The sequence below is a fragment of the Amborella trichopoda genome, chromosome 7 (genome assembly GCF_054954075.1).
Source record: "Amborella trichopoda isolate Santa Cruz 75 chromosome 7, AtrichopodaSantaCruz75HAP2 v2.0, whole genome shotgun sequence".
NCBI classification, from domain to species: Eukaryota; Viridiplantae; Streptophyta; class Magnoliopsida; order Amborellales; family Amborellaceae; genus Amborella; species Amborella trichopoda.
The window spans coordinates 4,001,560-4,028,218 of record NC_142342.1 but is presented as its reverse complement, the minus strand read 5'-3'; the positions used below and the strand labels follow the sequence as shown (position 1 = coordinate 4,028,218).

The 26,659-nt window shown below is 35.8% G+C and overlaps 1 protein-coding gene and 1 long non-coding RNA gene across 7 annotated transcripts; one reads left to right on the top strand and one right to left on the bottom strand.

The window, feature by feature from the left end:
- The first annotated feature begins 265 nt into the window (after positions 1-265).
- Positions 266-20,597, top strand: LOC18447222 (Ribosome recycling factor). Of its 5 annotated transcripts, none has more exons than XM_011629835.3 (9): positions 266-335; positions 8,119-8,560; positions 15,570-15,707; positions 15,803-15,918; positions 19,049-19,140; positions 19,283-19,304; positions 19,394-19,462; positions 19,585-19,653; positions 20,163-20,597. In XM_011629835.3, the coding sequence occupies exons 2-9, from the start codon at positions 8,323-8,325 to the stop codon at positions 20,241-20,243; spliced, it is 825 nt and encodes a 274-aa protein (XP_011628137.1). In that variant the 5' UTR covers positions 266-335; positions 8,119-8,322; the 3' UTR covers positions 20,244-20,597. The 5 variants fall into 5 exon arrangements, with proteins under 5 accessions (XP_011628137.1, XP_088728504.1, XP_020531023.1 ...); XM_088872378.1 differs by having other exon boundaries at positions 15,556-15,707; XM_020675364.2 differs by having other exon boundaries at positions 266-612.
- A 1,801-nt stretch (positions 20,598-22,398) lies between these two features.
- On the bottom strand, positions 22,399-26,448 carry LOC148781192 (uncharacterized). 2 transcript variants are annotated; one of them, XR_016059524.1, is made up of 3 exons: positions 26,380-26,448; positions 26,124-26,274; positions 22,399-23,891 (listed from the first exon to the last, which is right to left on the bottom strand). It is a non-coding gene; the product is annotated as an uncharacterized LOC148781192 (long non-coding RNA). The 2 variants fall into 2 exon arrangements; XR_016059523.1 differs by lacking the exon at positions 22,399-23,891 and having other exon boundaries at positions 23,993-26,274.
- Between the last annotated feature and the right edge of the window lie 211 nt (positions 26,449-26,659).

The window sequence follows — 26,659 nt, the reverse complement described above, 5'->3', positions numbered from 1 at the left end:
CTAAAAGGGATTTGGTTAGCCGCAACGTACAAGATAATCCTCTTGTCCGTTTATAAGTTTTTGAATGAATTCAATAAGGTGTTGCCTTCCAAGTTAGTGCCACGATTAAACGAGCCTCGAGAGCATACTGTCTGTTTATTCCCTTGGGTAAATCTTAACGTGTTGCCTTCCAAGTTAGTGCCACGTTTAAACGAGCCTCGAGAGCATACTGTCTGTTTATTCCCTTGCGTAAATCTTAAGGCAAAAAATATTTTTAGGATGCCCTAGCCCTAGCCCTAGCCAAGCTTCGAGCTGCTTTCTCTGCTCGCTGAGACACTACTGAAGCCCCTGTCCTGGTGCGTTTTGTCAATCTCAGGCCATCTCTTTGTTCATTTTATCTCTAATTTCAAAGCAGAGGAAACCCTAAAATAAAATGAGAAAGAAACAAAATCCCGTAACAAAAAGACCCATTAAACACCCTCTCCCTCTGACTTCGTACTCTCTTTGTTTTCTACATCAAATCTCTCATTTTCTCTGTTTTCTCCCTCTGATTTCATACTTTCTCTGTGTATCTACTTTCTTTGAGAATGATGGTCTTATTTATTGAGTTTTTATTTTTATCCATATTTTAGGGTATTCCTCCTCTCTCTATAAATTTTTTTTTTTATCTGGATTTTATTGGGTTGCTATTAGAACTGGTATCCTGTTTCATGGAGTTTATTTGGCGTTTTTTTCTACTAGTACTTTAGTTTTTGTGCACGCCAAACCTCCATACTATGTTTTGAGCTCACACTCTGCCTGATATTTTCTTTTGATGATTCAATAATTGTTCTTGCTACCCTTGCTTGGTTGTAGATTCGCCACGATGTTGTCTTGCATTTACAATGTTGGCCTCTAGGTTAGAAAGCCAATGAATTTGAATATTGACTGATTTCATTGTATTATTTCCCACGTTTGGTGCTGATGTTCATCAAGAAGGGAAAGCCGCAGGCTGTCTGCAAGTATTGGCTTTCTTGCTTCTCTGGAAATTAATGCCTTCTTTTTTTTCTTGGCTATGATGCCAAGCATGTCTCAAAGTTGTAAAGAATGATACAAAGCATTAGCTTATATTTGAGGGCATTTTTCCCATTTTTCTCTTCTTCGTCAGTTATTGGGTCATCTATATGATCTGTTTCATGGATACTTTTCTGTGTTTTTCTACTGTGGAATAGATTTGTGTTTTCCACATTGACTGCAAATGTTTTTGGTTTTCTCTTGTCAAGTTCATTGCCATTATAAATTTCTTTATGTGTCTATGATAATAATTATTTGTTGTTAAAATATTCTATATTGGGTTTATTGGGTGGTTTCTTATGTTTTGGGAGCTTCCATTTGATGATTGTTGATTGTTTTTTGAGAATTCAGTATGTTTGTATTTTTTGTGGTGGTTTTGTGCTTTATGAAATGTGAAATTGAAATTGATGTTGGTTGAATGTTTGGTGTGCATTTGAGGTGTTTGTGAATGTTCATAAATTTGTTTTGTATCAAATGTTTTTGAGCTCTTATAGCTGTGAAGAATAATTCCTACTGATTTTTACTATTTTTCAGTGTTTTCACTCTAATAGTGATATTGAACCTATCAACACAAATAATGCTATGCGTTGCATTTGGCTTTATGAGAAATCCAATTAGGTATAAAGGGAAGGACAATATCATTAGCTTATATTCTGAGAAATCCCAATTTTTTAAGGATCCATGTCCAAGTTGGGTTACATATTCAATACATTATGGATTACATATTCAATCCAAATTTGGTTTGGTATGCAATATCCATTTTTTTGGGTGTTGTGGTTTGGTTTGGTATGCAGGACAAATTTTGGGTGTTGTGGTTTGGATTGGTATGCTGAACACTTTTTATTTGTGGACGAATGTGAGAATTGACATAAGTTACTGCAATAGCTAGATTCGATGTTACATATGATAAGCTAGTTTTTATGTATTATGTTTTTTGTGAGGAACAATCATATGTGGTGGTCTTGCTTGACTGCATAAAATTAGCTGTCATTTTAGTTGTTTTATGCTTTGTTTGTTTGTTTTTATTTTTATTTTTTATTTTTATGTTTATTTTAGGAAATTTTCTGTTTTTTGTTTTTCATTCTTCTCTTTTGTGGTGTGTTATTAATTTGTAGCCAATTAGGCCTTTCTGAGAAATCGAATTAGTCATAAAATATTTTAAAGATCCATGTCCAAATTGGGTTACATTTTGAATACATTATGGATTACATTTTTGGAGATGTATGAATTGAACTTCTATGCTTGAATCTCATTAGCTTATATACAACTTCAAAGGAAAGGACAATGAGCTTTTATAATGGTATAACATAGCAATTTATTTATTTTATTGGAGATGGTCTTATCACTTTTGTTTAGTGTTTGAAGTTATGTGTTGATAGAGTATGTGTTATTCTGGTTTGTAGTTTAAAAGATGAATACCTTTGTTTTATAGAAATTGGGGAGTAGATATTATATGTGCCTTACATAATGGAGGAAATTGACGAGCGTGAGAGGAAGAGGAAGATGATGGAGAGGTATGCTGTTTACATCGCAACTCTATGTGCGGTTAGTGCAGCTATTGCTGCTTGTAGTTGTAGAAAAAAGAGTCACATATGTAGGTCATTGGGTACGAAGTACCACCTAGAGATAATAAATAAAGGAGACGTGGATTGTGGAGATCAAATTTGTATGAGTAGGGCAGCGTTCTGCAACCTACGAGATCTCCTCAAGGAACGGGGAAAGATGAATGACACAATGGGAGTATCAATAGATGAACAACTTGTGATGTTCTTACATACCCTGAGCCATAACTTGTGATCAATCATGCATTTGGCCATTCGGGAGAGACTATTAGACTGTGTCAGTCGGCACTTCAATCGAGTGTTGGATGCAGTCATAGGACTTCATGGGGATTTCATTAAACCTCCAGAGACGATCATGCCACCCAAAATACTTCTTAAAAAAGAGATGTTCCTCCCTTATTTTAAGGTGGAGATAACATATTCATACTTTGCGCTTCTACTTAAATAATGTATATTCACTTGACCTTCAAACTACTTGTACTTTTTAATATTTTTTAGGATTGTATCGGAGCAATTGATGGCACTCATATCCCAGCCATTGTGCCTTGTGCACTGCAAGGAACATACCGAAATCGAAAGAGGTTCATCTCTCAGAAAGTCATGGGTGTGTGCTCCTTTAATTTTAACATTCCAATATGTACTCGTTGGTTGGGAAGGGTCAACATCAGATTCATGCATTCTGCATTCTTCTCTATCGAATCTTGACCCTCTTTGAGTTCCTTCTGGTACAAATATCTACACTAGAGTAGTTGACCTAACACACCTATGGATATGGATATGGATATGGCACAAGGTTTCAAAAAACGCTAGGCGGCCTGCCTGGCGCCCAGAACTTCGGGTGTCCTGTAGTGCAAATTCTTAGCATTTTTTCATATATTTGCTATCCAAATTCGCATAGATGCGTATATTTGTGTCAAATTTTGTAATTTATTCCATTTGAAAATATCGCAAGTTCGCAACATATGTTTTTGTATACAAACATATCACATATCTCAGGTTGAGAATAAACTTGTTCAAAATTTCAAACCGTACAAAAGTAACAAAACATTTAAAAGTCTAATAAACTATTGTAAGGTCTCCAACTCTCATATTCTCTATATTCTATATCGATAAAATAAACCATAATAACATCCAGGTCTCCAACTTTCCAAGTCTTCAACAAACTGACTTCCAAAACTATAAAAGACCATTAAACCACAACAAAATAGTCCACAAAGACAAAAAAAGTATAAACCACATAACAAAATAATCAAAATGTCTAAAGCCCAAATCAAGTTGGTGCAATAAAGTTACTACAAAAGAAGAGAGAAGACATCAATAAGAATAAAAAGCATCATCTTCATTGCTTCCATCTGCATCAGAATCGAGACCGTCATCATTAGAATCATCACCCTCTTTAACATATTCCTCTTCTTTCAAAGATTCTTTTGAATCTGCCCCCTCTTCCTCTATCTCCCTTCGTGAGTGTGAAGTACCAGCAGACGTCATTGCTCGAGTGGCCCTCCTAGGATCAGAAGCTTGCCCCGAAGCCTCCTCGACCATTTTCCATGTCAACCCCCCCCCCCTCCCCCCCCCCCCCCAAGGAAAACCTCCTCAGTGCTTGGGTCACCAACTAGCCAATCTGAAGCATTCTTCATGTGTTTCGAAGAGACAAGATCCTTCTTTGAATGATTTTTCTTCTCCTTGAGCCTTTTATTCTCTCTAACAAAAACTAAGTCATTGAACTTCTTTTGCTCAAGCCTATTTCTTCTCTTTGTATGCACCTATAAGGAAAAATGCACAAGTAACTACTATGAGTCTATGAATCTATATTAGAAAAATGAACTTGTAAACAAGAACTCCAATTGCGCTCACAACCAGAAGAGGTAGTTGTCAAATTCAAGATCTGTATAGCCATCTTCTAGAGGTTTGGAGCGCTACTCCCATGTTGTCTCCACCATTGGACCACAATGTGTGGGCAACTTTTATAATTAATTTAGGTATCTAACATTATCACACATAATTTTAGAAACTTGAAAGAAAATTATAATTTATAAAACAAAAGTAAAAAATATATTACTTGGTTCGTCTTTGTTTCTCTATCTTAATGCCATATCTTTCGCAAATGACATCAAAGAGCACTTGTACAAAATAAGCTCTTCAGTTGATATCTTATCATGGATATGTGGATCGGGAACTAATTTCTCAAGGCACTCATTAAAACCTTCCATAATTATTCTTTTTGACTCAATATGTTCATCTGCATAAAAGAATTTGGGTTCAAGTAGTACCCCGCTGCATGCAATGGTCTATGGAGCTGCTTAACCCATTTGTCACCTATAATCTCCCAAATTCGGTCATACTTGGCTGCATCATTGCCCAAATTCTCTGCAATCTCATTCTTAGCCCTTTCCATTGCATCCTATATAAAGCCCATGGAGGGTTTATCAGCATTAACGAAGCTCAAGACCTTCACCAAGGGAAGAAATACTAATATCGCATGCTTCACCCTACGCCAAAAATATTTTGAAAGAACAATATCCCGTGCCTTTTTTCTCTTGCAATCTCTAGACCACTTACACTTACTCCACTCCTTTGAAGCAAAGATAGACCTTAATGCGATCCTCCTCCTATACATGCTCTGTAGACTAAGGTAGGTAGTGACAAATCTAGTGACCCTAGGCCTCACTAACTCTCTCTTCTTTGTAAACTTGCGCATCATGTTAAGGGTAAGTATGTGACTGTATATGAAGATTGTAACCTCCTTAGTCTTAAAAAGAATTCCTTTAATAGTAGGCAAATCACCAATGGCCTCAAGCATAAGATCTACGCAATGTGCAGCGCAAGGAGTCCAAAATATGTGAGGCCTCTTCTGTTGGAGCAAATGACCTATAATTAGATTGGGAGCAACATTATCTGTGACCACTTGAATTACAAGTTCCTACCCAATCTCCTCAATGCCCATATTAATGACAGAAAATATATAATGAGCATCATGAATATCATTGGAAGCATCAATTGATCGCAAAAAAACTATACTTGAGGGGCAATTTTCAAACAAATTCATGTTACTCCTCCTCCTATCTCTCCACTTACCTGTCATTAAAGAAACCCCAAATTTAGCCCACCCCTCCTTATGGGTCTTGAGATATTTATTAGTGTACTCAACTTCTTTCTTTAGTAGTGTCTCTCCAATCTCATAAGGAGTAGGACCTTTCAAACCTGGCCCAAATTGCCCAATTGCTTCCAACATTGTATGGAAGCTATTCAAGCGAGCGGTGTTAAAAGAAATGCCCACATGGTAAAACCACTGAGCAATATACTGAATCACCCTGCCTCTATCTTCCTTCTTAAATCTATTTTCAAGTGTCACTTGTTTTTTCCCCTTTCCTCTCTTGCCTTTCTTAATTACTCTCTCAGGGTTAGGTGTAAAAAAAGTATCTCTCATCCCTCTCATAGGAGGCTTCTTAGACCCAAAAGCCCTCTTGCTCTTAGAGCTCTGAGTACTAACCATGGCTACATCTTCTTTCCCCTCTTCATCCTCTTCTTCAGTGTCAATATTATTATAAAAAACATGGACCCTGACTTTAATTCTGCTGTCCTTTTGTTTTGAAATTTTGTGCTCTTTTCACCTTCAATGTATTCAGAAATTTCTTTCTTTACAAGTTTTGGGACTTTCTTACATTGGGTAACATTACCTCTATTACTGGCAAGATGTTTCTTGAATCTATTTATGCCGAGATTAGAAACATGTCCACAGAAATTGCACATAATTTTATTCCTATCATTTTTATCCGGGTTAACACGATATTTCTATCCCAGATCTCCACCCCTAGTAGATCCCACAGAAGACATCTCAAGTTGGAAAAATAAAACTCAAATAAAGATTACAAATTGACCTTTTCTGCTCTGCCCAATCTTTGATCTTCGATGTTGGTTACCTCAATCGAGCCACTAATCAACTCAAAAGTCTTCTAATGCCCACTAAAAGCACCCTAAAATTATTTTCAATGAGAAAAGAATATTTTTTTTCAATCCACAAAACATACTTTCGATTATCAGAAATTACTTTAGATTCTCAGAAATAAGTTTAGCGTAGAGATTGAGGGGCTTTTTATTTTTTTTTTGTTCACTTTGGGGGTTAAAAATAAATCCCATAACGTTTTTATACAGCCTTGGGGGTCAAAATGAACCCCTTTGCCCTTTTGGGCAATTTGAAAAAACGAAAAAGGCCTTACGACCCTGGGTGCTAGATACCTGTCCAGGTACATACACCCGTGTAGGGCCACCTGGGTCTAGACATGCGGATTTTTGGTCCAGGCTGCATAGGCGTTGGGCGGACCATTTTTAAAACATGGATATGGCATGATAATGAGTTGATCAATACGGTGTTTTTGTAGGGAAATTCTACCTCCTTGTAGATGCCGGTTACCCAAATACGGCAAGATTTTTATCCCCTTATCGTCAATCTCGCTACCACTTGAAGGATTTCCATCGAGGTGGATCAAAGGCCCAAGACTACATGGAACTTTTCAATAAGAGACATTCCTCTCTAAGAAAATGCCATTGAGCGGGCCTTCGGTGTCTTGAAAAAACGATTTCCAATCCTGAAAGTCGCTACTTTGTACCCATTGAAGACACAAATTAAGATAGTCATAGCGTGTTGCATCTTGCACAACTTTATCATAGGTATTGATGGTGCTCCACTGGAGGATGAGGTTGAGGACAATGTTGAAGAGGAAGAGTAGGTACCTATACAATATTTGAAGGTGGTGGGAGGAGTCAAAATGGAAGAGATGAATGGTCGGATTTCCAAGATGAAATCGCGATAAGCATGTGGGAAAAATAAAATCACTGTGGAAACTAGATTATGTTTATTTTCCTCTTTTTTTTTTTTTGTTGGAATGTTACGATGAAATATGCGACAAGGTATTAACTTGGTTGGTGTACGCATCTTTAATTTGACATTATGTGGTGACGCCTTTTCAATTTAAAGAAGTTATTTCGACTTTATTTGACATTATGTGGTGACGCTTTTTCAATTTAAAGAAGTTATTTGCACAATTGAATGCGAGTGGGGGTGAATGGGGTTATGTTATACTGCATATCAACTACAAGATCTTGTAAATAAAATAAAATTTAGGAATAAATTTATTTCTTCTTTCTGTAACTAAAACAAAAATTATGAGTAGAAAATGTCAATAGTACATCTAATAAATATAGGAATAAATTTATTTCGTCTTTCTTTTTCGCGAGCTACATTGTTTTGTCTTACAAGTATTAGAGATAATTTAATTCTAAGTTTCAGAATAGCAAAGTATATAACTTCATGATTTCCCAAAACGTTGACGTTAATTGAATATTTGGTATGTAAAAGATATATAGGATACAATGGAAGGAACAAGAAAAAAATAAGGATTTCATCATAGTTCAGAAATAATATTTTCAAGTTTAGAATGAATGTGTGGAGTTAATTATTATAAAATTAATTGTAGAGTACTAATACAAAACTGAAACTGAATTTCCATGGATTCACTTATTCCAGGCAATCCAAACAGCGGACAAGCATATCCATATTTCTTATGAGGTTCTATCCAAACAGCAGACAACCCTATCCCAGGGACAGACCAATTTTAGGATAAGCCAATTCCAGTATAAGCCTATCCCCAGGACAGTCTAATCAAAGAAGTAAAACTCTCGCATAAGTCACCTCTTCTCCACAAGGAAATTGCTGGATTTTCTCTTCTCCATGGCCATGATGAATGTGTTGTTGAGGCGTCGCTCGTCTTCGACTTTCTTCATTCCCTTGTGGGGTTCTCGGACCATTTGGCCTCTGTTTAATCCTCTCTCTCCTGGAGCAGGAGGAGAAATCACCATGAAACAGAGGAATCAAGAGCGCGGTGGTGGTTTCCATCATTTTTGTTCACCATCTCTCTTAACATTGGGCGCTACAAGCACTAGAGGTTTTGCAAAGGGGAGGAAATCCAGTGCGTACAATCTTCCTTCACTCATTTTATTCAGAAGTCCTTGTTTTTTGTTCTTCTAGTCATGTTCAATAAATCTCTGATCAAATAAATGGTTCATAGTTTTAATGGGGATAATAATCTTTTTTCCGATTTTACAAATGGTAAGGAGTACTATTCATTAGTGTGTTGGTGTGAACTTGTTTGTCGTGAGTTCAGTTCCTTATTGAGCAGCATTGATATCGTCTGTGTTTCATATTTACTTGTATTAGGAATATACTTGGGCATGTAATTCTAAGAGTAAGTCGTGCATCTTTCTTTCTTTCTTTGTTTTCTTTTCCTCTGGTAAATGGTTGCTGCCATGTAATGCCTTAAACTGATTCAAATCATATATTTGCATCCTTTATGTCTTTCACTATAGGAGAATACATTTTCTATTATTTCATTCACTGTATTCAAGCTTATTTGGTGACAAATGCAATTTTGGTGCCTAGAGATATTAAGATCTTTTCTTGAGTGCTCGTTTTCTTAAAGGGAAAATTTTACGGCTCTAAACAACCAAATTAGAGCCCATCTCAAAAATTTCACTAGAAGAGGTGGTATTGATGCCCAAATATTCTCAAATGATCATCTCGACATCAAGATGCATGGACATGAGAAAAAAATGGATTTCAAGCTTTGAAAATAGTGCATCTTGTAACGCATTCTTGGACCGTCAATTTTCAAGATTTTGAACTTTTCATAGATATGCTCGATCTACACTATTTTTGAAGCTTTAAATTTTATAACTAAAGATGGAAATATATTGTAAGGGTATCACAGAGATTCCTGTATTGAAACCACATTTTTCGATACTATTTGAAGATGTGCTTTACTTTGATTGTTTAGTTCTTCGGCTCTATACAAACCACACCCTTTTGTAAAAAATCCAAGTTCCATGTTTTGCTTAATCTACTATACATATACTAGTCGTATGGGGTCACATGTCTTGCTTAATCTACGTACAAAAGCATAATAGTCGTATGGGGTTACATCCCTTTTCGGGGTATGGTTGCCTTTTTGTTCTTAGTGTGGATTTGCCCATTTTTTAGTGCTACGTACTTGAGGGTCCAGAGTTCGATGTGCAACCTCAAGTTTGCCTCTTTTGATTACAAGAATTACAAGGGCTGTTTTAACAATGGAAATTCCCAAGCCTTGATGGAGATGGCCCAAGAGATCTCCCAAATTCGTAGGGTTCAAGGTGGAACTCGTTCTTTATAGGGTTTTTAGACATACAAAGAGAACGTGAGTTAGGAGAGAGGAACATCGTGTTCTTTTTTAGCGATAGAGATAAAAAAATGAAAAAGAGAGCATGTATCATTTTGGAGGTATGTGACCTCGTTTTCATAAAGTAATTAAAAAAACTATCCTCTATCTAAAAACCCCTTCATATGGAGGTTTCCATTTACATGATTCTCTCTCTAGGTGGTTATTTTCTCAAATAGGAATTCCATTCAAGTTCCTATATGGACTTATCCTTTCCAATTTGAGCAAGATCTCGTCTAACCGCCTATATCCATGATCAACTATCCTTATCTCATAGGATTCTTTTCTCTCTCTCTTCCAATCAACAATCCTCCCACCCACAAAGGTCGGAGCTTGATTCCAACATATCGCGCTTGTTGTGGGTGTATGTAAAGATGTCGGTTCATAACCTACGATGCAATGCAAAAACTTTCTCATAGACCACTAGGGAATGCAGCATGACACCTTAAGGTGCAGTTACATCTCCAGAGAGAAAACTATGTTAAATTTTCATCAAACTAACTTGAAACACCTCTTCACTCTAATCCAAAGTTGCTCTAGCCTATCTTAGATGCTCTTGACTACCACCAACTCGAGTATCTCAAATAGTCCTTCACAAGCTTTCTATGCTCAGGAGTCTACTCAACCCCTTTGTGCGCAAATAGTCGACTAATCTAAATAACTTGGTCTCATTCAAGCCAAGTACTAGGATCGATCAAGGTTTTATACCATGTAGGTCTTAGTTCATTCGTAGCCTTGCATCCTATGGCAACTAATGCGCCTCAGGATCGCACCTAAGCGACTGAACTAAACATCCTCGATGTTCGCACTTGGTTATCATATAGGCTACATGATCTTGTGGGATGCCATGTCGATCATGCTCAGTGATTTAAAAAGCGGATTGCCCAGTGCCTGGGAGGTCCAAAAGGCTTGGGTGCATCTCTCAGGCTTAGGCGGTAAAGTTAGTGGGATATCCCTGGGAGCCCACCTAGGGACTCCGCCCCGCTCAGGGGTGGAAATGCTCCTCATTGAGGGCATGCTTTGGTCATTTTTTTAAGACTAAATGGCCAAAATTGTGGATTTTAGGTTCATTTGAGATCTAAAACCCATTAGAGCCTATTTTAGAGAGAGAAAACCCCTAAAAAGGTCGTGTTTGGTGATTTCCACAGGATCCAAGGGTTTTTCAAAGTTATGAGAAATTGATCTAAGCATCACCCATTGATATTAGATTTAATTTTGGATGTTTTATAAATTTATTAGAGAGTTTTTTAGAAGATTTTGAATCCTTATAAACTTAGAGGTGGAAGTTTGGAGATCGAGCAATTAAAATTAGTGATTTTTTTGATTGCTTGTATTATTTTGAGATATCTTCTTCGGGATCTAATTGTAGTGGTGATCCAGGTTGGAAATATGGCTACAAGCCGAATCCTTTTGATAAAAATTACATAAGATGCAAGTTTTGTGAAAAGGATACAAAATGGGGCATAAACTAGTTCAAGAAAAATCTTGTCGGTATCAGGGGGGATGTTCCCCATGTAAAAAAACTCTTGATGCTGTTATAGAGGAGATAAATTTTTTCCTGAGTCTTGTAAAAATGAAAAAAGTTAAGAGACAGGCATCCATAGTAGAGATGAGGTTTGGGGTTCGAGTTAGTTATGATGATGATGATAGTGATGAGGATGGGGAGGGGTTTCAAGAGGTAGAAGTAGAACAACAACAATCCATGATTAGGGGGAAGGGAAAGGGAGTTGTAATTGCTTCTGGGAGTTCGGGGCCTAAGAGGCCTCGGGTTAGAGGCCTTATGGATTGGTTTTTGCCCCAGCCTGACCCTGAGGTTGCAGGAGAGGAAACAAGAAGCAAACCACCATTGAAAATGTACGCAAGAAGGAAGAGAGAGATATAGCTGCACAATATATTGCTACATGGTAACTTTGGTAATTTGGTTGGTAAATTTTAAGTTTTAACTATGTGTGAACTGTGGAGTGTGGACTTTCACATAATTGGATATGGACTTATGGTTATGGAGTATGGAGGTGTGTGTGCTATGTTGACTTGTGTACTATACATTTAATGTGCCCTAAATCCCTAATTCTTATGTGTTATACAATTATACTTATATTGTTAGACTATAGAGAATTTTTCTTTCCTTACTGGGCCGTTCAGGTTCTGGGTGCCCGCCTAGGTGCTGGGCGGCTTGAATGCCCCCCCCCTACCCCCCCCAGCCGCCTAGTGCTTTTTGAAACATTGATCATGCCAACTCCCAACCATGGAATCGCATCTTGACGGTCCCATATTCTGTTTGTGTTATCCTTTAATGTCCTTGACATTGAGGGCGGTCAATACTATGCAAGTAGTAGACCAAGCCAGACGATGTTTTATCACTCAATGAACACGTATCCTAGGTTGGAAGTGTGAATGTGCATCTAAATTGTGTATGTGCATTGAACAAACCATAATTCTACAAATCACTCTGTTAAATGGTGAAACTAGTATTATATCCATGTACTGAATTAGTTAGATAATGAGCGTGGTACAAAAGAAATTATTAGGGGCTCCTAAGTCTTAATCCTTTGACGTGAGCTTTATAACTCTCGTAGGATATATGCTTAGTCAGAGGGTCTACTACCATTCTGCTCGTTGGAATATATCTCATTTTTGTCTCTTTTCTCTAAATGAAATTTCCCACACATTCATAGTCAATCCCTACGTGCTATTCTTTTGTGATTCTTCACATCCTTTGCGAAAGCTAATGTTGCTGAATTATCACATAACAAGCTCGCGAGCTTTCCAACTCACAATCCCTAAGCTTCATAGGAACTTCATGACCTGCACGCTTTCTTGCGACTCTACCCAACATCTATGTACTCTAATTTCAAAGTACATGGTGCCATTGATATTTCTTTCTTTTTGTACTATGAAATTGCTCCACCACTGGAGTGAAGAAATATCATGATGTAGAGAGCAGACTATGAATCATCTAGATAACCTGTCCAATTATACTCATTATATACTCACAACCAAAGGTCACTATATACTCGCATCCAAAGGTCACCATATACTCACAACGCAAGATCTGTCATTGGTCTTCGGTTCCATGGTCCTATTGGAGTATCCTTTTCACATTCTGCCAATGTTTCAGACCTGAATTTCTCTTGTAGCAACGACCTGAATTTCTCTTGTAGCAACTAACATACTCTACGACACATCTGGTTCCGTACATAATATTGTACATCTAAGGCTGCCTATTCTACTTTCACAGGGTACCCAGATCATCTTTAACAAATTCTATGACACATCTGGTTCCGTACATAGTTGTATACATAAGGTGGCGTTTTCTACTCACGTGGGGTGCACAAATCATCTTTTCTTTTTACAACCGCTGTCTATGGACAAAGATTCACATTGAGCACATGAGTGTTCTTGAAAGACTATCGATTGGTCGAGTTCTAGAGCTAAACTCACTACAATGACAAATGTGAGGTGAGTTGAAACCATTCTTAGGGAGAACGTCTTATCATAGTTACACCCTCATTTGGGTGAATCCCGTGGCCACCTTTGGGGCATTGTTCTTATCTATAGTTTAATCGGCCTTTTTCTTAATTTTGAGGACCCACTTGTTTCCTATGGCCTTTTTTCCTTAGAAAAACTCCACGACTTTCAACACTTAGTTGTTATCCATGGAGTTAATATCTTCATTCATTGCAGCATTCCAATTCCTTGCAATAGGTGTTCTTAATGCTTTTTGATGTGAACACTGATCATCCTCGTCAATGGAGATGCACGTCAAACCTTCTCTTTTAATCTCGAAATGTCTCCATGAAATACTGTGATGTGCACTCTTACGAGGCTCATGAGTGAATGGTGGCTCACTCTAACTGTCATCAATGACCATGGGAATACTCCCATATCCTCTGGTGGAGGAGTTGCCTCAGTATTTTGCTTTTGCGATGCAATCATCTTGTAAAGGTCTAGAGTCATTTTACACGGCTTCCTTATTCATAATTTCAACTCAAGGAAGTGCATGTTTTGTGCGATTGAGTTTCTTTGTACCACCCTTTTCTGACTCATCACATAGTACATGCCCTTAGATTTCTCAAGATATCTTTTGAAGATGAATTGAGTGGACGTCCAGTCTAGCTTAGTGGTCAGCCGAGATGACACAAGCAGTTGACTCCCAAGGACACAACTGGGGTAGAATGGGTTTTCTATGGTCTATACCATAGTTACTGGAATCTCTCATTGGACCCGAGATTCCGGTTTTGAAACCTGTTTCTGCATTTCCGTTAAGGAACTCCACGGAAACCGTTTTTTTGAATCAACGAAACTTGATTCCTTTATTCCAGAATCTCGATTCCGTACCTAGGTGGAAACCTTTTTTTTGCAACATAGGAAACTTGATTCCTTAATTTTGGAATCTCGATTCCTCACATATGTGGAAACCTATTTTTGGAGCCAAGGAAACTTGATTCTTTAATTTCGAAATCTCGATTCAACACTTCTTTTAAAAATATTTTTCGGAACCAAGGAAACTTGATTCCTTAATTTTGGAATCTCGATCCAACAAATCTAGAGAAACTTGAACCTCCTAATTGTGGGGTAAACGCTCCCAAATAGATTGAATTTGACTTTCAGCGAGGTTTAAATCTTGATTCCATGTTAAATGATACACGATTCTACAGTAATAGAACTCGTTTCGTTAGGGTTTTGAATCATCTACACCATATAAAACATTGGTTTCTTGTAAATAATAACCACAAAAGTAATGTTTTATTTTCTAGTGGATATCATGCTTTAAGGTCCCGAATGATAGCATTAGGCGGCATGTGCACTAGAAGGGGGTATTATTATTTATAAGGCATGTATTTTAGAAGGAATTTAATGAGATTGTGTTGCTTTTTTTTGTTATCTTTATTATGTTTCTTATATTTGCGTTGATGTAAACTGCTATAGTTTCTTTACCTTGCGCATAGTTATGTGAATTGCTTAAGTAAACTTGCACCATGTCTCGCCTTGCAACATTGCTTAGTACTGTACTACCGATTGCAAAGTAGTTATTAGTAATGTTCTTTTTACTTTTTTTTTGCCTGATTTAAATGCCAATAGAATAATGTTCCTTATATTTGTGGTGATGTAAACTGCCTTGGTTTCTTAATCTTGCTCCTATGTTATGTGAAATGATTTAAATGCCCATAGAATAATGTTTCTTATATTTGCGGTGATGTAAACTACCTTGGTTTCTTAATCTTGCTCATATGTTATGTGAAAAGACTGCTTAAGTGATCTTACACCATGTGTAGCCTTGCAACATTGCTTAGTATTGAAATACTGATTGTAAAGTGGTTATTAATAATGTTAATTTTATTTATTTGTCTCTAATTTAAATGCCTATAAAATATTGAAATCATTTAATAACATATAAAACAACACACATGGACTGATAATTGAAAGTCTGGAATTTATATATTGTGTAATAAAAAAATGTTTCAATACTTCAAAATACAGAGAGAGAGAGAGGGGGAGGAGGGGGGCTACGACTTGTTCCTTCTTCCACTCTTCCACTATGGAATCAAGAATCTTCTAATAAATAAATGCCTGGATACATATTTTCTGTGTTGTAATTAGATTTATATATATTTATAATTAGTTCTATTGGTTATTTGCTTAAATTGAGTTTTGATAACACAATTGTTGATTTTTTATTTTCTACTTCATCATTATGGTGCTTACTGTTGTAGCACAACTTGAACAGAGGATGATGGAGGGATTATTCAAGTTGTCCCTGATGTTGGTCCCGGTGTGAAGGCAACTGCTTTATCGCAGATGGAAGCTGCAATAGTTTCCTTATCACGGGAACTGAATAAGTTACGTACTGGGAGGGCATCGGCAGGTTATTTGTATTTTCTTTTAGTTCATGAAACTGTTGCTTGTTGCACTGATATTAAAAAAGAAAAATTGCACTCATGCATATATAAATTTCTGTAGGAATGCTGGATCATATTATTACAGAGGCTAATGGTGTTCGGACACCCCTAAGTCGTGTTGCTGTGGTTTCTGTTTTAGACTCCCAAACCCTCTCTGTCACACCTTATGATCCCAATGTAAGAATGTTGTCTCTCTTTCTAGTACAGCTTTCTTTTTCTTTCTTATTTGATATCTAATTTGGAACATGCATTTGAAAATCTTATGCATTAAAGAATCTGTTTGAAATGACTTTGGCAATTGGGGTATGAGTATCGTGTTGATATTTTTAATTAGTCTATATTTTCTGTGACATTTTATCTAATTGAGAAAATGCATTTGAAAATCTTATGCATTTAAGAATCTGTGTCAAATGACTTTGGCAATTGGGGTATGAGTATCGTGTTGATATTTTTAATTAGTCCATACTTTCTGTGACATTTTCAGTTTCTTGTGTTGGGGAATCCTTATGAATGCTAAAGCAGAAAAACATTTTGTGCTGTGTAAAATTTTCATTTTCAGTAAGCTCCTCAATGATGGAGAAAATGTGGTTAACTTGTAAGTATAAACAAGAAAACAATGACAAAATAGCATGTATACACACCTTGCCTGGATTACTTGTACCCCAAAAACCTACATAGCTATCACATATGGGGAGAGAGAGAGAGCACATCCAGGTGTTCCTAGAGGAACAAAATTCATATATGTGAATGGGTAATGGAGGAGAGAAGAAAAGAAGGCAGGGTGACATCTTCCAAGAGAAATCATCTATATGGGCCAAGAAATCGGCTATGATGTTCTTCATATGGCCTATTCTGAAACATATTGGGCAAAGATGGCAGTGGTCTTATCCAGTATGTTGCAGGCCTCCCCAGGAATGTCCATTCCCGTGGGCCCTCTAATTCCTTCACAAAGAGAGGGCTTCAGAAGGACTGGAAGGTCTTGTGGCCAGTGAGGACTAAAGATACCATTGGCCTTGGCAGCTATAGTACTTACAGGGACATGGATACAAGCGCTAGTGTCTGATATGGATGTTCTTCATCCCAATTAATATGGGTTTGTCATGGAAGCTATGATTGATTAGAGGTCATTTTGGAAGCGGGTGCTAAGTTTTGAGCTCAGGCAGTGGTTTGATGAGGGACACTGATGCCTGTTAGTAATGTTTGGGAGGTTGTTAGTGGTGTTGATGGTCTTTGTACAGGTCTGGTGAAGAAAGTTTGGGAGGATGATACTGTAAGAACGTAGGACTTCTCCATTTTGAGTCTATGTATTGTTGCTGCTGGTGGGGCTTGCTGGGGTAGAGGAATATGCTTTGTGCCATTAGCCTTCTAGTTTTCAGGGTATACTGATTTACTTCTCCCCATTTGTTCTAATGTGGAGTTATAAAACATAGAAAGGGCTGTCTCATTGCATATGTAGCTTAAATTTGTTCCCATTTTGGAGAATTCTTATGTGGTTACACCTGGCGATATGTGCCTCGGCGTGGCAGCATGCCGATTTAATTTATTCAATATTTTTGAAAGCTAGGAATCCTGGAGAATAATAAAAATTGCCAGCTTTGTAGGGAACATTAGTTGGACAGTTCTTGGTCCCCATATATTACTTTAGTAGGTTTTGGCGTGCTTAACTGGATATAATAATCAGTGTTGTGTAGTGGTAAGTCTATTATTGATTTCTCGTCTTGAAGCAATAGAGATGGTGGTTTTGTGTAATTTTTGCAACTTCCTTTCCATTCTTTAAGGTTTTTCTGAAGTAATTGCCCTAAAGTGTTTGAAGTATTGGAATCTTTATCAGCAATGCACTTCATAAAAATATTTCCCTGAGCAAAGTGACCTTTCTTAGGCATCTCCCAAAATAAGGGATTGGCGACTAATGAAATTTGGCTTGTCAAAACTTGTTTTATAGGAAGTGTCTGATCTTCACATGGAGGGTTTTGTTTTGGATTTCTCTCCAAGACCAAAAGAGAAACTGTACCCCATTATGGGGAAGAATAGTATGTAAAATTTAGCATGATTATTGATAACTAAATGAGGATTTGGTCATTTTGCATCTCTGCTAATTGCTTGTGCACGTTGAGTAATATTTCCTTTTCGACAAGCTAATTCTTAGTTGTATATATTATATGATAAGTCATGCCTTCTTATGTCAACCGTAAGTGTTTTAAAGATGGTAAAGAACATGGTGGTTAGAAAACCTAGGTTTACGTTTTTGTATCCTGTTTCCAAAATGGTAAAGAACATTGTGGTTAGAAAACGTAGGTTTACGTTTTTGAATCCGTATTTGTTATGTGTCAACTGTGTATGATTCAATCACCGGTGATTTGGTGTTTCTTAGTCAGCGGAGTCTTGCTTGGTGTATAATATTCTGATTCTGATCTCTGTGTGTGTGCACGTGTGTAGGCTCGCATATGCGCGTGTACATGTCTGTTTGAGCACGTGTGTGAATGTGTGTGCATGCACGCATAATCTGATGTAGTTATTTGCTTGAACATTAGAATAAAAAAGTGATATGGCTTATCCGCATGTGTCACGAGTTTTGAATCTTTGGATTGGTTATTTGGAAATTTCTGACCTATGGATTGTAACCTTTATGGAAGGTGTTTCCCAACATGACGTTGAAAGAGAGTTTCACCTGGATACAGGGGCTATATTATATACTTCCTCTAAAAAGTTGGCTTGTAATGGCTTGGAACCCTAAAACTTCTATTTAAGGAGGTTAGAAAACTAACATGAATATCCGTGCAATTAAAGCAAACAACTTGATTTTGATTTTGGTTAATATGTAGAAATAGACTATAAACAAATCCAAATCACATAATTAAATTACATGGTCTAATCTACTTTGTTGGGTGTGATGCTTTATAATTCTACCTTCTATACATGGGCAGAAGCGGGTTTTTGCCAAAATCCTAGTGTTAAGGATATAAGGGTAGGAAAATGGTGGATCTTAGACGTGTGACCATCTTACTCAGCAAAAGCCACCCAGACGCAAGTTTTATTATGTGTTAACAGGTGACATGTTATTGAAATCTGATTTCTAGTTGGCTGGGATTTATATGAAAGCATGTTTTTGAACCACCTGGTTTTTGTATTAATTGTTTTAATTATGTCATTTTGAAGATGTCCCTTGTGACTTTTTTTGTTGCAAAACTTATGATCTCCTTTTCAATGGAACTCATTATAAGATCGGTATGGCTCTGTAATGTATGAAGAATTGTTCGAGTTGCTAATTTTATTCAGCTTTGGAATCCATCCATGTCTCATTATATAGGCTTTGAAGGAAGTGGAACGTGCCATCATTTCTTCCCCATTAGGTTTGAACCCAACAGCTGATGGGCAACGATTAATTGCTTCCATTCCTCCGTAAGTATCCTATCAGCAGATATACAGTTCTTGTGGCAGCAGTGGTTGCATGTATTTGGAATAAATTCCTGTGACAACCTCTTTTCTATCCTGCTGATTATTTCCTATTAACATAGTTAAATGCCTATTTTTTCCTCTCCAGATTAACGAAGGAGCATATGCAGGTGAGTTTACCCTGATACCTTCCAAGATCTGCTTGATTGTAATGTATACCATGTTGCCACGATGGATTTATGTCAGCGTATTTTCCCAGGCAATGTGTAAGGTAGTTGCCAAAGCTTCTGAGGACGTTAAATTGAGCATCAGAAGAGCACGCCACAATGTATGCTTGTGAGATTTTGGTTATTGTTGCTTTTCCTGTGATCTTGCTGCTTCAACAAGTGGGAAAAGGAGTTAAATTTTTCTGATTTTGTTGTTAGCAATGAAAACTGGATCTTCATGCAGGCATTGGACACAATAAAGAAGGCTGCATCATGTATATCCAAGGATGATGCAAAGAAACTTGAGAAGGAAGTATGTTACGTTTTGGTTCTGTTTTCCTTGGTCGTATGTTCCATGTTATGTAATTTGATCAGCTCACTTCACAACTACACCATGCTCTTTTCCTGCATGACCCCTTGAATCAATATTAGGAGTAACCAATCCTACATGCTAGGAATGGGGATTGTTTAATCACAAAATCTTCCTAATCCAACCTCCATCGACCACATCCCACCGAAGCATTAATTTTTGCTTGCTACAAAGAGATTGGCGTGCCTTCTGTGGATGGTGTACCCTGTTGTATGGAAAAGTATACAAATAGAAAAGTATACAAATAGATTATTTACTTTTGATACAAGGAGGTCACAATCACTTGTTCATCAGATTTAACAAAAAAAATTTCTCGAACTTTATGTCACACCCCAAGTTATCCAATTTGACACCTAATGGTTAGTAGCAATTATGACCTCCTTGTAACAAAAATAAATGGTCTCATAGTATACAATCCTTGTTATATATAACCTTGATTCTTGTGTTGTCAGGTTGATGACATGACAAAGAAGTTTGTGAAATCTGCTGATGATATGTGCAAGGAAAAGGAGAAAGAGATAACGGGGAGTTGAGATGAGAAGCTCACATGTAGCCACCCAGTTTCTGCATTATGTGCACGACGAAAAAATCCCTTCAGTTTTGATCCCTAGCAAGTCTCTGCTATTTTCAAGGGTTTAGCTACGGGCATACTACGGTAAAAGAGATATATGATAGTGAGGCACTTTCATACATAGGCTACTTGGCAGTTTTCATTGTTAGTTTGAGTGATTGTTTTGCTGATCAATGATTTAATTGATTCTGCTTAGGTATTAACATAAATCATGATGTTTGTGTGATTTAGTTTAAAACCCAATCTTATACCCATTGCCGTCACTGCTGTAACTTTGACATTTTTAGTTCAATAAATTTAGTCCTTGGTGTTGAAACTTAAGATATCAAGTTGTTTGGTTGTTTGTCCGCAAATACTGGGAGAGCACCAAACGAATCAAGTTGCATTCAAGGCTTCTGTTTTAACAGAGTGCTGCATGAGAAAATTTCGAGTCTGAATATTACAAGATGAGACATGCATTTTCATGTGATGGCTTTTCCCTTGGGAATATAGCATAGCTTGAGGTTTCTTTTTCTACACTAATTTCATTTACTTTTCATTCTGTTCTTGTAGAAATACATGTTTAGATAATTGGATATAGTTCTCAGTCACTTGTCGTCCTCCATCTCAGTGAGATCTCTTCCCCTCCCAGCCTCCCTCCTTTAGCCTTTGATTTTTCCCCTGCTTTCACCATTTATATGCGGTATCCGTTTCTTCCCTTAACTATGTTTCAGACTTTTTATTTATATTTTCCTTAATTTGTTTCAGCAGGTATTCTTTGTGTTAGTTTTTTCATTTACCTTGCTGAGTCAAGTCAAATTCTTTTTACAATGCATTCTTTCTTTGGCATACATTATTTTCTTTTCCTGTTGTTTTTGTCAGTTCTGAATGTTCCTTGCTGCAAATATCCACGGCTTCCTCTTCTTTTCTAGTAGCGTTATACTTTACTCTTTTCATTTCATATTTGTGGTATTTATTTTGATGCATATTTTGGAGTCTGTTCTATATCTATTACTTTGTGGACTACGGATGTTATGGAACTTATTTGGCCGTTATGTTTTAATCAACACAGTTCGAAACTATGGTTGGCCAAACTTGGAGCTTTGTTGGGCTTGCATTGGGGATAAGGCTCTTGTGATGATGATGCTATGTTAAAATTTTAATTTATTTTTATTGGTTTAGTTTCCTTTCCAAAAATTTAGCTGGTCTGGCAATCCACTGCTAACCACAGTTGGGCCAGCCAAAAGAATATTAGTCGAAAGATTTTTTGTTCTAGCTTTTTTTTTTTTTTTCTAGACAATTCAGTGGGCGTTTAGTAGGAATAGAACTCAAGAGAGTTTGTGGCACCCTTCGCCTCTGACTTATTAGTCTAGAACCCATTCCTAGGTGAAAAAAAAAAGAAGAATATACTTTTATTTACCTTTGAATAATTTCCAAAAAAACGAGGAAAAAATAAAAAGAAAAAGAAATAATACTTTAGAAGGTTGTTATCAAGATGAAATAAAGTCACTCTAATTGGTGAGGAGATTGCTTCAATCCAAATAGTCTGACCATCGACTGAGCCAGATTGACATGATTTTTAAAAAGGTGCGGTTTTTATAGAGCTGAGGCTCTAAGCAATAGAAGTAAAGCATACCTTCAAATGGTGTCGAGAAATGTGATTTCAATATTGGAAATCTTTGTGTTAGCCTTAAAATATATTTTCTTATGTAATTACAAAATTTAAAATTTCAAAATAGTGTAGATTGAACATATTATGAAAATTTGAAAATCTTGAAAATTAACGGTCAAAAAATGCATTACAAGATGTATTATTTTCAAAACTTGAAATTTATTTTTTACTCATGTCGATGGATCTTGATGTCGGGATTATCAATTTGAAGATATTGAGCATCAAAATTGACTCTTCTAGTGAAAATTTCGAGGTGGGCTCTAATTTGATTGTTTAGAGCCTTGGCCCTATATAAATTTTTTCTTTTTAAAAATATTAAATAATAATAATAATTTAAAAATCCTAATATATTCGAAAAAAAAAATTGCCCAATTTGCTTGGTTGATTGAACAAAGATCAAATTGGTTGGTCGATAACCGATAACACCTGATTTTTATTCTAGACCAGATTGGCGGGTCAATAGTCAAATCAAAAGGGCTGCTGACACAGTCTGGTCTTGATAGAATTTGTAAATTCGTGAACACGGTCGCCCCTAAAATGTGTCAAAAGTGCTTGACTAGGGACTAATTTAGAGCTATGTTTGAGCTCCAAATCATTTTTTTGAAATTTCAAAAGCTCATTTTCAAAATAAATGCTCTTGTAGACACCAGTTTCAGCAGGTTATCAATAATTTAATAGAAGGCTCAGCAAATTCATTAATATTCTCCAAACTACCAACATTCATCTCTTTATTTTCAATAGAAACACAAGCACCAGCAAGTTTATCAGCAATTTTAACATGGCAAATTCATTGAAATGCTTTTAAGAACCACCACCAATATTTTTATTTTTTTTTACAAAAGCTCAAGGATGAGGTAGCTTATCAACGAAATTGTTTGAAGGGTCAGTTGATCCATTGGATGAGCAATTTATAAGCTTCTTGGGGGGACTGTAGGAGCAAGAAGTAAATGGCTCCACTGCATGCATCATTCCTCATCTAACCAATGCATAGAGTGATGCATATATGACTAGGACTATGATCTCCTTACTGTTAACATCAATATTTTCCTTGACAAGAACAAAAAAATCCAGAGGGGTCTGTGTCACATCAACATGCGTATTATGCAGTCCACTGAAAGCAATATGGCAGGATCAAGGTTCATTATATTCTCGGATTTATCATCAAAGACGAGCGACTTGTAAAATAGAGCCAATTTAGCGTGGCCTCTACATGATATTTTTTACCACACTTAGGAGCCATCCAATTCCTCTGCAAACTTAAAACCCAACCTCAATTTTGGTTCAAAATTTATAGCAACTAAATTGAGATGCATACGCTTTCATGACCGAGGTCCACACCATTTTTCTGCCTCAAAAGTGGAACCGCTTCAACTTCTAAAATTGCCATAAACCAGTGGTTTAAAAAGCGGGTCCGTGACCCGGATCGGGCACTTCAAAAATCCATCCGAATTGGCGAATCGGGAATTCGGATCGGAAATAGATTGAATTGGTCGGATTAAACTTTAAAAAAAATCAGAAAAAATTATTAAAATTCATTATAAATGTTGTTTTTTAGGAATTCAATTAGAAATGAGGGTACTCTATTAAGAATTTTCATTTCTTTGCATGAATATGCGAATATTGATATGTTCTTTCCCTGCATGAACTAGTATTTATCATTTAATTTACATCCCACAAAAGGATAAACATAGTGTGTAGTGATAATATGTTCATGAAGTTATATTTGTTGTTAATGCAAAATACTTTTATTGACAAAAATATTTTAGTTCTTACTGAAAAAAATAATTTATTTATGTAACATTATAGATAAAAATAGCATATCCGCCACTACATATAGAACAAAAAATTTACATTGATATAGTATCAATAAAAAATATATTTACAATGGTATAGTAATTCACAATTTCAATACATATGGACTTGTCACAAATCTTCATTTCGACAAACATGAATTAGTTCCTGCTGAGAAAAAAAAAAATATTTAGGCAACATTATAGATAAAAAAAAAGTATGTATTAGTCACACTTAGAATCAAGAAAAACATTACAAGAATTTAGTCATCCATAACGACACTACATATATATTTGACACAAAAAACATTTACAATGATATAGTCATTCACAATGCCACAAATAAAATTTACAATGATATAGTGGGCACAATCCCAACTCAATTGAAATGAGTACATCTCAATTACAAATATGCAAGATAATATAATAAAAAATACAAGCTCCAAACTTGGCTACAACTCAATTATCAAGAACATATATTTTTTGCATTAAAAATTTAATAATAAAATTGAAAAATGCAAGATAATGTAATTATCACACATGCCACTATTTTTCTACAATGATATTCACTTTAATTTCTCATGATAATACTGTTTAACAACATGTATTTTTTGCATTTACAATTTAAAAAATTAAAAATACATTTTTAATGCAAAACTGCATTAAAAATATAATACATTTTAATTTTTTTGCATTAACAACAAATTTTAAACTACAGTTTTGCATTAAAAATATAATAACATGTATTTTTTTGCATAAATAATCTATCAACATGCAATTTTTTGCACTAAAAATTTAACAATAAAATTTTAAAAATATTGTTTAATTCCTCATGATAATCAAAACTTGGTCACGATTTTCACAATTTTTTGAAAAATCACGATTTTTCAAAAAAATTGATCATGAATTAAAAATAAAATAAAATAACGCAGTCCTTCACACCCATCTAACATCAGTCATTCCAACTCAAAAATCCGCCTCAAATCGAATAAATTATATTAAATTGAAGACAGCTTTTGATAAAAAACACTATAAGGAATCAAAGCCCTATAATGTTAACACATTATTATTAAAGAATTAAATAAAATCTATTGAATTGAGGAAACAAAAAAAAAAGCGCAATTCTTTACAGATATCAATCATTCAATCTAAAAAATCAAGCTCAAATTGAATAAATCAGATCAAATTGAATACATTTGATGATAAACAACACTATAAGGAATCAAAACCTTATAAATTTAACATATTATTTGTAGAATATTGAGTAAAATTGATAGAATGGTTGAAAAAAAAAAAAAAAAAAAGCAGTCCATTTTTTCTTCACAGACACCAGTCTTTTTTTCTAAAAAATCAAGCTCAAATTGAATAAATAAAATCAAATTGAATACATGTTATGGTAAACAATACTATAAGGAATCAAAACCCTATAAATTTAACACATTATTTGTAAAATATTGAGTGAATTGGATAGAATGGCGGAAAAAAGAAAAAAAACCGAAGTTCTTACCTATTTTTTGTGTCAAAATTGATATGTAATCGTCCAAAATACTCGTAAATTATGAACAAAAACTTCTGAACAACACTCTTACGATCAATAACTCTTAGATTTTATAAAAATTGATGCCCTCTTTTGCTTGAAATCAAAGAAATGACGGAACCCTAAAACTCACTCTTCGTTCTTTACATATCCAAATTTTTTTGATTAAAATCGATGATTTTTACTACCTTTATTGACTGAAACGGCTGAAAAATTTAAATTAAAATCTGCAAGATTTGATGAAAAAGATGAAAAATGATAAGAAAAAGACAAAAAACCATGAAAATCGTGAATAACACTGTACAGCCCGTTTTCTTGGGCGAGTCTTTGCTGAGGCGATTCAATGTTGGGAATCACCCGGTTCTCTCTAGACACGGGCGATTCCCGATATTGCAGTGGAACCGGCACGGGTATGCCGGTTCCCGAGTCGATCCGGGAGAGTTCGGTTCGACTCGCCGAGTTTTCAAACCCTGCCCTAAATAGATAAACCCAAATCAATTATGCCTTAGCTGATTTGAAAAGCACGTAGATGATTCATTCACAATCTTCACCAATAAACAAATAGAACTGTGCTCATCATTAACAATAGCATGAAGATGACTTAGATGGTTTACCAAAAGTTGGGGTTCAGTCAAGTAGGGCTTGACTGAGTTAAGCAAATTTAGAAGAAGTGATTTTCAGAGAGAATGTGGGCTCCAATTAATATTGACGAACAAAGAAGGCATGCCTTAAAGATCATCTTAATGGATCATAGCATGATATGGACCGTGCTTTAGTCGCATAAATGTCAAGGAATACAGGTTTTAGAGAGAGAATATCAAAACAAATTTATAAGAAAAAGAGGAGACTAGACAAGTCGTCGACCATGACAAACCCATGAAGAGGGGAAGCGATAGAGAGGAGCTCATCTTTCTTTGTAGCAGAGTTTCAGCGAGAAACCATATCGCTCTTTTTCTCTCTAAACAAGAACCAGAGAGAACTACGCCACACCACGATCTTCCTGTTTCTGATTTCTCTGCACAATTACACACAGGATAACCTTAAATCCCAAGTTTATAGGGTTTCGGATCCGGATTGAGTAAATTTTTAGAGGTTTTATTAAAACAAAATAAAGCCCTACCTCGCTTTTGACACCAAAAATGTCCATTATGTCTCTAAAATCAATTTTCAATACAGACAATCAAATTTTAAACTAAAAAAGAGCACAAATTATAGATCTATAAACATTTATTTCAAAAAAAAAATGGATGGTCTAGATAATATTATACACTATTTTAAACATATTTTTTCCAACATAATGTTCAAGCCGAGACCGACTTAAATTGTAATTTTCGATAAGTTATAAGATAGGGCTTTAATTGTAATTTTCGATAAGTTATAAGATAGGGCTTTATTTTAAG

Excerpts from the sequence above, each read along its gene's own strand:
- LOC18447222 (XM_011629835.3), top strand. The coding sequence starts at position 8,323 with ATGGCCATGATGAATGTGTTGTTGAGGCGTCGCTCGTCTTCGACTTTC. Across the intron at positions 19,305-19,393 it reads TAACGAAGGAGCATATGCAG|GCAATGTGTAAGGTAGTTGC; the intron begins GTGAGTTTACCC and ends GTATTTTCCCAG. Across the intron at positions 19,463-19,584 it reads TCAGAAGAGCACGCCACAAT|GCATTGGACACAATAAAGAA; the intron begins GTATGCTTGTGA and ends ATCTTCATGCAG.